Source organism: Amphibalanus amphitrite, unplaced genomic scaffold (genome assembly GCF_019059575.1).
Source record: "Amphibalanus amphitrite isolate SeventyFive unplaced genomic scaffold, NRLGWU_Aamphi_draft 001200F_arrow, whole genome shotgun sequence".
Lineage (NCBI taxonomy): Eukaryota > Metazoa > Arthropoda > Thecostraca > Balanomorpha > Balanidae > Amphibalanus > Amphibalanus amphitrite.
In genome coordinates this window covers 191,221-202,886 of record NW_024882694.1, presented here as the reverse complement: position 1 = coordinate 202,886, position 11,666 = coordinate 191,221, and the positions used below count along the sequence as shown (strand labels likewise).

Genomic DNA, 11,666 nt, shown 5'->3' with positions numbered 1-11,666 from the left:
ATATCATTTTCAATCGCAAATCTGTCTTTCCTTCGTGTCACTGCTGCAGTATAAAATCGTTTTGCAGCATTAAAAACAAAATAAGTGCCTTGCTTACTTGTTCCCGAGGGTACATGTGAGCAAATAAGTACACTCTACTCCCAGCACATTTTCGATTCAACTGTTACTCGAGTCTTAGCCAACACAAATTCGTTTTTGATTGGCCTAATTCCTCGTTAGCCTCATTTTTATATATACCTATATTTTTTTTGGGTGGGGTATTTAAATGTTCAATAGTTTTTCTTTTGCGATTTCGTTCTATACCTCAATCCTTCACGCAACACAGGCATGCTCCTGGTGCTTAGCAACGGCACACAATTACACAATAGCATGTATTCATTCGAGTTTGTGATTTCCCTGACGACAAATCATTCCAGCCTTAGAATAAAGACACAAACTATGAGGAGCGTAGCCCTTACATAAATGACGCGAGATACATATAACACAGAACACTGCGCTGTTACAGAATGGGCCATAACATTGAGACGCTGTCGTCTTCCATGTGACGTGCTATCAAATGTCGATGACCTTACACACATTTGGACACATTATGAGCAATTTCGAGATGGGAATGAAAGCGGGTGCGGTGGTAATTCAAGTCAAAACGAATTATGAGATGGTTTGGAACGAAGCATGCTGATTAAATTTCCGTTGAACTAACTACTGACACTTGATTAACGTCACAGTTAAATTCACGCACATATCGAAAAATGTCGCAAAATCATGCTTCCTATATTCATCGAAGATTGAATTCTTAGCATTACAAGATTTATGGTCGGGTCGGCACATGGTTTCACAGATGAAAAAATGTTCTTATGTGGACAAACGCACACACAACACACGTCGACTCTTAGCTCCGCTACCTGCACAGAGTTCCACGGAGACTCCAGTGAGCAATGCTGATCCGGTGGCCCAAGGTCAGGCAGTTACAGAGGCCTTCAGTTTCCACAATGGATGCCGCCAGTTGTCTCTCCGAGAGCAAGGGCGAATAGGGACTAGTGTTTGTGTGGCGCAAACCGTCCCAAAATTGTCAGACAATCACCAGTAGTTGCCACACTCCCGCACGCAAATATTTTCGAGCAACACTCCCGCGCGCTATCTGGACTACGATTAACACCATTCCCCGTATCGTAACATTATTTTTCTCACTTTTTTTCTCACCATGTGCTGCACTGCCGGGCTGATGCCACTCTCTCCCCCCCTCCCCCAGCCGCCACTGGGCGCTTCCCTAGACACCTCGTCTGTGTCTGGCACGCTGCTGCCGCCGTCCGCGCACTGCCAACCTCAGGCAGTCCCCCAGTCTCCGACAGCGGCCCACCAGCTGGTGCTGCACCAGGCTGAAGCACATGGCCACCACGGCCAGTCCGAGCGTCAGGTACAGACAGCAGAACAGCAGCAACGGCTCGGGGTGGGGCGACAGCGCGCCCGGCGGCCGGCGGCCGAACCCGATCGTCAGCAGCGTGACGCAGCAGAAGAAGATTCCGTCGGCGAAGCGCCAGTCCTCCCACCAGACAAGAGCGGCTGCGCCGAGGCAGAGGTAACCCACCGCTAACACTAGTACCAATACAGCCGGTACGGACACCGGGGCTGGCGGGGAACTGGGTGCAGTCCTCTGGCCGCTGCAGTCAACACAATCACAGTCGCAGGCGATGTCGGGGCGCTGATCGACGCCCGCAGAGACTCCGGTAGCTGCAGGAGCCGCCGACCGAGGCTGTGGCACCAGCCGCTGGGTAGAGACGGAACAGACACCAGAGTCTCCGCTGGAGGAAGCAGAGAGCGGTGCCGGGACCGTCACGATCGCAGCCGACGTCGATGGCCGCTGCATCACAGACAAACCCTGGTCTCCAGTCTCTCCGAACCGCTGCCGGACTGCCGGCAGGGTTAGCGAGCTGCCGCCAACCGTAGCCAGCAGTGGTGCCTCGCACGGTCGCGGCCAGGAGGTCGTGTCGATGTGACTGACCCCCGGACACTGCGCGGCGGGCGGGCGCGTCTTTGCGCAGCTGAGCAGACTGCTCTGGCGCAGCGGAGGCGCCGGTCGCGCCGCTCGTCTCCGCGAGCCGGGCGTGACGAACGTGACGTGATTTCCGGTGGTTGTCGTCACGGCGCTGCTCTCTGGAGGTTCTCTCGGAGATGGTGACAGCGTGTCGGTCTTCACTGGCTCGGCCGTGAGTTGGCTGTCCTCGCTCACGGCAGAGCTATCTGCGTCCGACGGGCCCGAGCCCGGCACACCGCCAGTCTGCTCCTCAGACGGCTCCGGCAGGGGTTCCTCGGCAATGGAAGGCACTCGCTCTAAGAAACTCACGCTGAGCTGCATGGATGGATGCGCGGCTCTGCTCGCGGCTACAGAGCCGACACCCGCTGCACTCGTCACAACTCCAGCGCCGGATTTCCTGACACCTTCTGTCCTCTCACTAGAACCATCAGTTGGTTCCACCCACACCGTATCGCGGTCATGACTCATGCCCATATTATCATCACCAACTCCACTGGTGATCGTCTCAGCACCACCAACCGCCACACCAGTTACCGCACCTTCACGCGACACCATCCGTCCATCCGCCCGTTTCGCAAACGTCACTCCTTCAGCAGCCCCTCCCTCCGGCGTCCGCGAGCTTCGCTTTGTCGTCCGATATCCCACTGCCGTTTCCGTCGCACCCCGAGGGCTCACTTCAGTTGTCCCAGATGGCCTCCACACAAGCACCTGGGTCTCACGGCCCTCCACCGCAGCTACTCCGCGGCGGCAGCACTGGGACGGCCCGCAGGCAGGCCGCTGGTCCGGGTCTCTCTCCGCGGGCGGCGCCGGCACGCAGCGCTGGTAGGAGCGTCTCACGGAGTCCGCCATCCGGTGTCCGCTCAAAGTCAGGCAGAAGAGCATCAGGGGTACTCCGAGGAGGGCGTACACCACGGTGGCCAGCCGACCGGCGTCGGTCTGGGGCGCCAGGTGGCCGTACCCTGCCGGCGGAAGGTGAGACTGGTGTCAAACGTGGAACATAAGGGAGGAATAATTAGATACAGTCCATCAAAAGCGCTGCTCGGCGCTAGTAGGCCGGTCTCTGTCGAAAAACAAGTCAATTGTCAAATGTGGGATGTAATACATCGCTTCAAGTCATGGAGTCAATCTCAATCTTATAGGGACAGATCCTGCTTTGTACCCTTCATTTCGTTTCGGGGCCTCATACATGCAAACTTATGCAACGTCATTTATGCAAGAGGTGAACCGCCGAAAACCAGACTGACGATCTGGCACGATGAACCTGGAATTCCTTACCCCTTTGCACCTCGGAATGACATCGACGCTTTTTCATTATTTACCACAGTGGAGGCCCGGCCGATAGTCGTCACCGAAGGAATTTGTGTATGACAGAATAATCATCGACTGGTTGCATCATGAAAGGATTCATAAGTAATTTTCCACTTCTCGTATGCGGCGAGGACTGTAATGCCGCATATTTCTATCTGCAAATGTATGTGTTGTTTACTATTTCTAGTCTCGGCCGATTATACCGTAGTTTATAACTTTGTCGAAAAATAAAGGCGCGTCCTGCGTGGTTGAGCAATGAATCACAGATTAGGAAGTAGGTGTTTGTTCTGATTAACCTCGCCAAATGACTCATTATTCATTCAGATGTTATGCAATAGGAAACAGCAAACACGAACCCGTGCTCATTAATTAATTACCGTGTTTGCCACACATTCGGCATCCCGGAGCGAGCCTCAGCGAGCGCCACTGATTCGTTCAGTGTTTTTCCATCAACTCTCAGACAGTCTGGGACCTCATGACAGCTTGAGGACATCTCAGACCGGTACCGACCAGCCAGCACCGGTGCAAGTTCGGCCCAGCGAGCGCTTCCCTCCTGCGAGCCCCTGGTCGCTGATGTCTGGATGACCCGCCTCAGAGAGGATGCTACTGCGCCGCGGCCGCTCCGACCTGCTCGCGGTGCTCAGTGGAGACGGTGCCTATCAATTCTACCGGTCAGATGCGGCAAGATGCAGTCTGGTGAGGTGTAGACGGCCATGGAGATGTGGCATTGCCGCCCCTCACATCGGCAGGCATATCAGAGAAAGGAGGGTGTCCGCACCTGTGTGTCTGAGACGGGAGGCTACTGCGTAGGAGTTGTGATGGCTGCGGATTGAAAGGTGATTATTTGACCTCCCTCCTTCAACTGGCTCCATTCAATTATAGGTGCCGTGCCAGTATCATGGAAACCCCGCTGTGAACTACATCTGTCTTATCGGTACACTGTTTGGTAAATAAAACATATCAAAAGTGTATAGGAAAGCCCGGGGGCCTAATAGCAGGGGTAGCCAGTAACAGTTGGTAGCATTAGGCTAAATGGGCGCTCAAAAACTACTACCCCATAGGGTTTCCATGTTAAATCGACCTTTTTCAAGCGAGCCCCATACGTAAGCTAATAAATAAAGTGCCAATATTATTGTGGGGAAAGGTAGCCTCAAGCTTCCCCTACAACCTTTCTATCTAGCGTTTTTCGATGCGGAGGGCATAACAGGTCCAAAAAGCATTGGGCGCTGCCCGAGGTACCAAAAGCCCCTCCATGAGAGCACAAGTTCCTGCGCATGCGCACATTGCCTCAACCCTGTACAAGCGTGAATTAGTGATACTGCTCACGGACTCGCTCAGCCAATCAGCATCCACGATTACATTCATAGATGTCGCTAGCATCACGTAAATCCTGCTTGCGAACACATTTCAAGAATGAAACAGCTGCGCCATTTCCGCCTTCCATGGATTCCTTCCATTTTAGTATCAACTATACGCTTTTCAACTAACTTTAAACTAAGTTTTAAACTATGGTTAGTATGTTATTTCTGGTACATATAATTTAAAAATAACTGCTTTATGAATTTGGCTTTACTCTTCAGAATGGAATACTCTATTTTTTTGATAAACAAAAAATATATCACCTACCCTGTAACTTGTCCAGGTAAAATGGGCGCTTTCCGCGTCGTTGGTGTACCCGTTGTTCTATATACCCTGCCTAATAGACCTTCTAAGAACAAATCAAAAGTCAATGGTTAGTGGTTCACGTTTCATGCCAACACGGGAAAGGAGTGCTTCAAACAACTTTGCTGTAGAAACAAAAATATGTGACAGAAAATGAACGGAAACTTTCAGCCACACTTTCAGGCAATTTCTGAGAAAAACAACCTTGCATATTTCAGGATTCCCAGACATTTTCATAATTACATAAGAGTGTTTAATTGACATCGCAGGATCGCTGAACTCCGCGAGCTCTACGCACAGCACGCATTAGCCTAAATTACTGCATAGTCTTTTCTGCGACTCAGTTTGTGCGCTGCCCAAAGGCCGTTATCCGTCACCTAATTCGGAAGGGAGCAGCTCCGTCAGATTTACAGGCAGCAATACACCGTCACGCCAAAACCAGGCACATAATAAACCGTGCTGCGATTCTGCTGTCAATAATTCAATTTGTGAACGTGACGTGGCTCCAAGTAACTGACCGGGGCGGGCAGCTACAGCGGCCACCATTTCCGCGCATGTCGGTATTGTTCCTCGGCGTCTGGCGGTTCTCCCAGCGCAACAATGCCTCTCTGTGTGCCGCTGAGAGTTGTTTTGTAACAGAAGACTGAAGGACGCAGACTCTGTTTTCCAGACCCCACCATCAGTTGCGAGGCACGCGATGTCATGGCATGCCTGCCGTCCCAAAGAAGACGCGGACTCGTCTGGGCTCTGTATGGCTTCCTTTGGAACGAGTACATCGACTAGGAACTATAGTTTCACGGTGACGAGGTGCTGCCCAAGGAATGCTAATTACTAGATAGGAAGGTAAAAATGACATAAATCTGATGGCCTATAAATCAGTTGCAAAAAAAAAACTAAAGGCGAAATGGGTAAATACATCAAAATCTCTTTTCCTGCAGCGAAAGTTTCTGGACACAGAAGCGAAACGTGACGAGTAATATGCGACAACAATTTTCTTCACTAGAGAGAACCAATAAAGACGAGCTGACAGCCTCCAAAGACCCTAAATATTTACCAGCAATCACGGCCAATACATGGCGCACTTCCCCAAAGCTGCCAGTTTCTGGTCACGCACAAACACGTGGGAGCGGCAGGGTGTGCTCAGAATTGGGACATTTATCAGGGACGGCGCCGCGTGTGGTCGGTCGTGGTCGACACTGCTAGTTGACCGCTGCGCGTCCTGTCGGCTTACAGCACTTGGTGACCCCTAACTGACCTGCTTGGTGGTGTGCTGGGGATGGGACCGATTGGGCAGATGGTTGATGGGAAGGAAGGGACGAACGAATGAGCTTGATCAACTATGTAGGTATAGAGTTTAGAAAACTGGAATAGGCGTGAGCACTGGCGACATAGGTATTAGCGCTAAATATGCTTAGCTCGTCCATCTGCTTTTTACTGTGGTGTAAGGTGTTTGACAGGTTTTTATATGTAATTGACTGAATTTCTACAAATTCTTCGGCAAGACAGTAAATTTAGGAAGTATGTTACAATACGATATGATTAGCTGCAGGACAGGGTTTTCCCATTTAATATTTTCTTATCATAAAAGTATGCAGCATTAGGCTGACCGTCCTTTATTTACGGACCAGCTTTTCCTCGTGATAGCACGAATGTTGTTCGAACTGTGTCATAAATACCTACTGGTGTTTATATCAGATGAGTCATTGTTTGTCTTTTATCGAAAACCGGCATTATTCATATTTGTGGCGCGGGCGGCATCCAGACGATCCTCTGTGTCTTATCGGTTGGAAACAGGGAAGGGCAGAGCTTGGTTGAATATTTTTTATGCATTAGTAAAAAAATATTCGGAGCCTCCCGCCACACCTTGACTACTTTCCCGGACAGTGACATGGTCCGTTACATTAGCCGTCCTTCATAGCTCGCTACGGTTGCACTGCAGATAATACAGCTGTCTGGAACAATAGCTTTGGTTATTCTCATTTTACAGTCACTCGTTGAATTTGATGAATGTGCACTGGGAGGTGCACTTGCGGTGTACATTATGGAATCGCCGAAGTCCAAGCAAAACTATTATGACATTTTTATATCTTCATGGACAGATATAGTTCATAAGCGATGCCTTGGTCGCCAACTTTTTTTCATAAAATGTTTGGGACGTCAAACAAATCCTGATGATTTGTGGCAGCCAATTACGACAATTCCACGGCAGACCTCGGAGTTATATTCGCCTGGCTCTGGCAGTTGAAGAGGCCACCGTATCGATTTGGACGGGTCTCGCCTGTCGGAGCGTCGTTATCTGGCCCGTAACATGGCTCGTTTCGCCGGCCTTGGTGACATGGTCTGGGCACACGACACCACGGCCCGTGCGCAGGTCAGCCACTGCAGCCCCTGTCCGCCTGTATCTGCGACATTGACCGTCACCGCTAGTCAACGACCTTCAGTCTGCCAGTCGGCCATTTCACATTATTTTCACACCATTCACATTCGCACTGTTCACTACGCACATTTCACGTCGTCTTCATGCGAAGCCACCGCCGGAGTCAGCGCACCGCACTGTAGACTATCCACAAACTCTCCTCTGCGTGCGTGTCAAGGAACAATCAGGCCGAGATCACAGCCATCACTACCGGGTGGAGCACCACAATTCCTCTGGAGGGAGAGAGGAAGAGGGAAGGGAGATGAATGGGAGAGGATGTGCCGACTGGACGAGTTAGGGTTAAAGTTAAATAGGTTAGTGGCTGTGGCAGTCATGCCACACTCCAGTCCAATCCCACTAACTGTAGCCCAGTTATGGATCCGATCTCCCCAGGGTCGGGGCGGCTGGGAGACACGTGCTTCAAATAGCTGCGTGGAGCCCCACAATCTAAGACTTCCGCATGGTCTCGACCGCCGGCGCACTACGGACGGGAGCTTTGCGCCGCCCAGTGACGTCACATGGCAGATTGATGACGACATGGGACCGGCCGCAGCCGACGGCTCCATTGTGATCAGAGACTGACGGCCAATAACGGGAACCCATTAGTATGCGACGAATGATCGGAATTTTGGTAGAAAACTGCAGACATTCGTGGTCGTGACCACTTGCCAGGGTAGTCTCGAGTCTCGGGCATCCTCCTTCGAAAAATTTCCGGTGGGTAATTAAAAGAAGGAAATGAGTCCATTAGTAAGACGTATGGGGTTATTGATGTTCCATAGGCGAGCCATCATTTCGCCATTGTTTGGCGGCCATGGCAATCAATGTTGTTGCCTTCAGTTGCAATGCTGCACGATTTCCAATTGCAATATACCAATGTCTATTTATTTGTTTATTCAGTCACAAAGAAGCATTTGGACTAGGTCTGTTTTCAGCTCAAGCTGTTACCTTCTTCGTTATCGGCACTGATATTTTTCAGCACAGTAATTTTGCCAGCAGCGTGACAGTCCCCAGTCAATTGCTTACTCAATTGTGAGAAAATAACACAAACACACGGTTGGCCTATCTTTCAGGCATCCCCAGCTGTTTTTGCTCGATGACACTGCTCATTTGGAGCCCGCATTTACTGCCCACGCAGTTCCAAATAACCCCTCCGCCCAACACGCATCATAACAGCACGCAGGGTACAACTCCACAGAGCGAGGCACCCGCCCAGCCCCGTGAGTCTGGCCAACAAGGACACATAAATGCGCTGATGACCTGAGCAGGAAAAACATAAGGGACCGTTACCAGGTTAAGGTCATGGCAAAACGGCGCGACACCTCATATTATCAGGTCACTAAATGACCATACCTTCACCCGGATGGCGTCACATCCCCTGACATGGAACCTTGATGCACATGCATGACACACTGCCTGAGACCGGCTTCTGAAGTCAGCCAAGGCCGGTCTGAAGATACGGATCCGTTGTTGACTTCCTCCTCTCACTAAGGGGCTCTTACGGTTGCACGGAAGTTGCGAGAGTCATACACCATGACCCTGCACGGTGCCACTGCGGGCTCAAGTCCTAACCCCATAATCACACATCAAGCGACTATATACTTGTAAAATAGATTCCAGACATGACACCTCTCACAAATTTACTGTCGTTTAATATAAAACAACGCCCTCGAGGGACGGCCGCATTTCTGGAGGAAGAGGCGCGCTGCCGTACCAGTTGGGAATATTTCTCGCCTTAATTAACTCGTAAGAGTGGCGTTTCTGACGCCTCGCAGCGCCTCCTGCAGACGCCGGACGGGGAGGGGCTGAAATATGGAGCGGCGGGATGAGTATCGCAGCTGAGACAATTGATACCGGCCCGGCTGACGGTGGTTCGGAGACTGGGCTTTCATGTGGAAAACTAGGCCACACCTGGCGAGAGCAGAACGATACAAACAACCACGATTGCCGAATACCTAAGTAATAAGCAAGGACCGATGAATAGTCCCAGCGTATATTTTCAGTCACATCTCTGATTTGCCGAATGACCCTTTTGTTGCAAGAAATCGAGCGATTTAGCCATCGATCATCCCAGCCATATAAGTAGTCCATCCTATAACGCCTTGGCGCATCTCGGATCGCAGTAATCACCTTTCGGGGACGGGACGGGCGTCACCCTCTCTCCCATCCACCCTTCTCCCGTCAAACTGGCTCGATCCGGTTTGGGGCTGTCACCTGGGCCGGCCCGTGAGGTGGGCCATGGGCGGGCGGCCGGGCAGGCGGGGCGGCCAGCCGCAGTACCTCGTGCTACCGCCGTCCCACTGCCTCCACCGCAGCAGCGGCGGGCACTGTCAGTGAACAGCTGATTTATCAGGCTCCCCGCTGCGGCCGGGGTTTAGATGAGGCCGACCGCTGCCGCCGCTGCCGCCGCCACAGGCTGAAATTCACCTCACTGGCTGGTTTCCACCTCCCTAGGCTCTGGGAATGGGAGAATGTGACCACTGATTCGTATAACGCAGTGTTGGTGCATAGCTAATTGTGATCGGATATGGATCGAAGGTCGAAGGATAAACAACAACAGCAACCGATCCAACTGCAGTGATAATTCAGAAAGCTGCCATGCGAGCGGAAACAAACACAGATGATAAAACATATAAAAAGTTCACCGCTGATTTTCCGAGCGAAATTTTCAAAATGCATATGCAATCTATTTCGCATCGTTCAAGTTCAATGATGTTCCAATACAATAATTATTGTAACACCCAGTCGTGCTGAAGCGTTGCGTAGAGTACTTAGCTCGGTAAAGACTGTCTGCTCACAGTGAATACAAATTTCCCCAAACATCCAGCAACCTAATATCATTCGTAACAGTTTTAATCCCGAGGTGACTGAGCAGTGAGCAGGTGCACGGACGTGACAAAATGACAGCATCCACTGCCGACAGGTGTTGATAAATGACCCTTTGGCATCCTTCAGAGACCAGAGACCTCGTCTCCATGCCACCAATATGACGATCAGCCGCACACCTGCTCAGGACTTGTAGCAAGGACATCCACACCCAGTGACAGGACAGGTGCCTCATTAGAACCCTGTAATATGAAGGAAGTGGAGGAGAAGACTTGTTATCACCAAACGACGGGACAGGCCAGGGCCGCCACTTCACTGACAGCTCATATAAAAATAAAAGCTTTTTGTCTCTTGTGATGGGGCAAGATGATAAGTTCGCAAGCATGGTGTCTAAAATGGGTGCCCATTTTGTCACTTGCCCTATTGTTATGCCTACTCTTTGCATCTATTCTTATTCTTCCCTTCTCGTTTCTCTTTAAGCTGGTAATAATGTCCTCACCGAGCAGAACTGGAGCCTCTGAGCGTAAAAGAACATACCCGATTTCTTTTTTCTCGGTCCACCAATGTGCCTGATTGTTGCTCAGGGAGCGAATCAGGGTCTTCATCCAATCAAGTAAATGTATTGGCCTTTCTTTACTCAAATGACAGACCTGAGCCGTCTCCTGCTCGGTGACAAGCGCTGACCATTCTCTGGTCGGTGACAGGTCAGATCCGTGTCCTGTTTCTATGCGGCGGTCGAACACGCTGCCTTCACAGCGCCATCAACTATGTCACCCAGTGATGGTATACAGTGCCTGTTGCCTTGTTGCCAGCCAGGCCACTGTTGCTAACCTTAGAGTCAGAAACCAAGACAGCGCGTCTTGGTTCACTGATCGCTGATAGGCCTCCCAGTACTCGGTGAAATATAGGTGATGGGTCGCGCCCGAGGCAGTCAGTTACAGGGTGTGAGACTGAGCTTCTGAAACTCAACGATGGCTTCTTTTAAACTTTACTGCCACACCACTCACTTAGATTTGTTTATTGCCAGGGCAAGTAACATTCGACGTTCAAAACATTCGGCTTTCAATTCGCTTATTTATGCACAAGCCTAAAATTGATCAGCATAAACATATTCTGTTTTATGCACTGAAATGATATGTGGGCTAGCCTCTTTTGCTACTTCAAGCAACGGTGCAGCATATAGGATGCGCGCTCATACGAATACATTGTGAAATACTCGTTATTAGATTACCGGCAAGCAGCGTAGTTTGAAAATAGCCCACTGTAACTGATTTAGTGCCTATAGCTACAAACCCACGTGCACACCGGTGAATTTATTATCAAATAAGGCTGTCACACGGCTGAAGTTACAGCGAGCAGGTTCAACAAACATGGGGCTCCGTTGTATTTGTAATATGCCCAGAATGGAAAAGCTCCAGGTTTCAT

The 11,666-nt window shown here is 50.6% G+C and overlaps 1 protein-coding gene across 1 annotated transcript in view; it reads right to left on the bottom strand.

Annotated features, from left to right (window-relative positions):
- Positions 1-353: 353 nt before the first annotated feature.
- The window catches only part of LOC122371070, a 71,887-nt gene continuing 60,574 nt past the window's right edge, over positions 354-11,666 (bottom strand). The window contains exon 3 of the mRNA XM_043347150.1: positions 354-2,991. Coding sequence (XP_043203085.1) covers positions 1,268-2,991 — 1,724 coding nt within the window. The 3' untranslated portion in view covers positions 354-1,267. The remainder of the gene's footprint in view (positions 2,992-11,666) is intronic.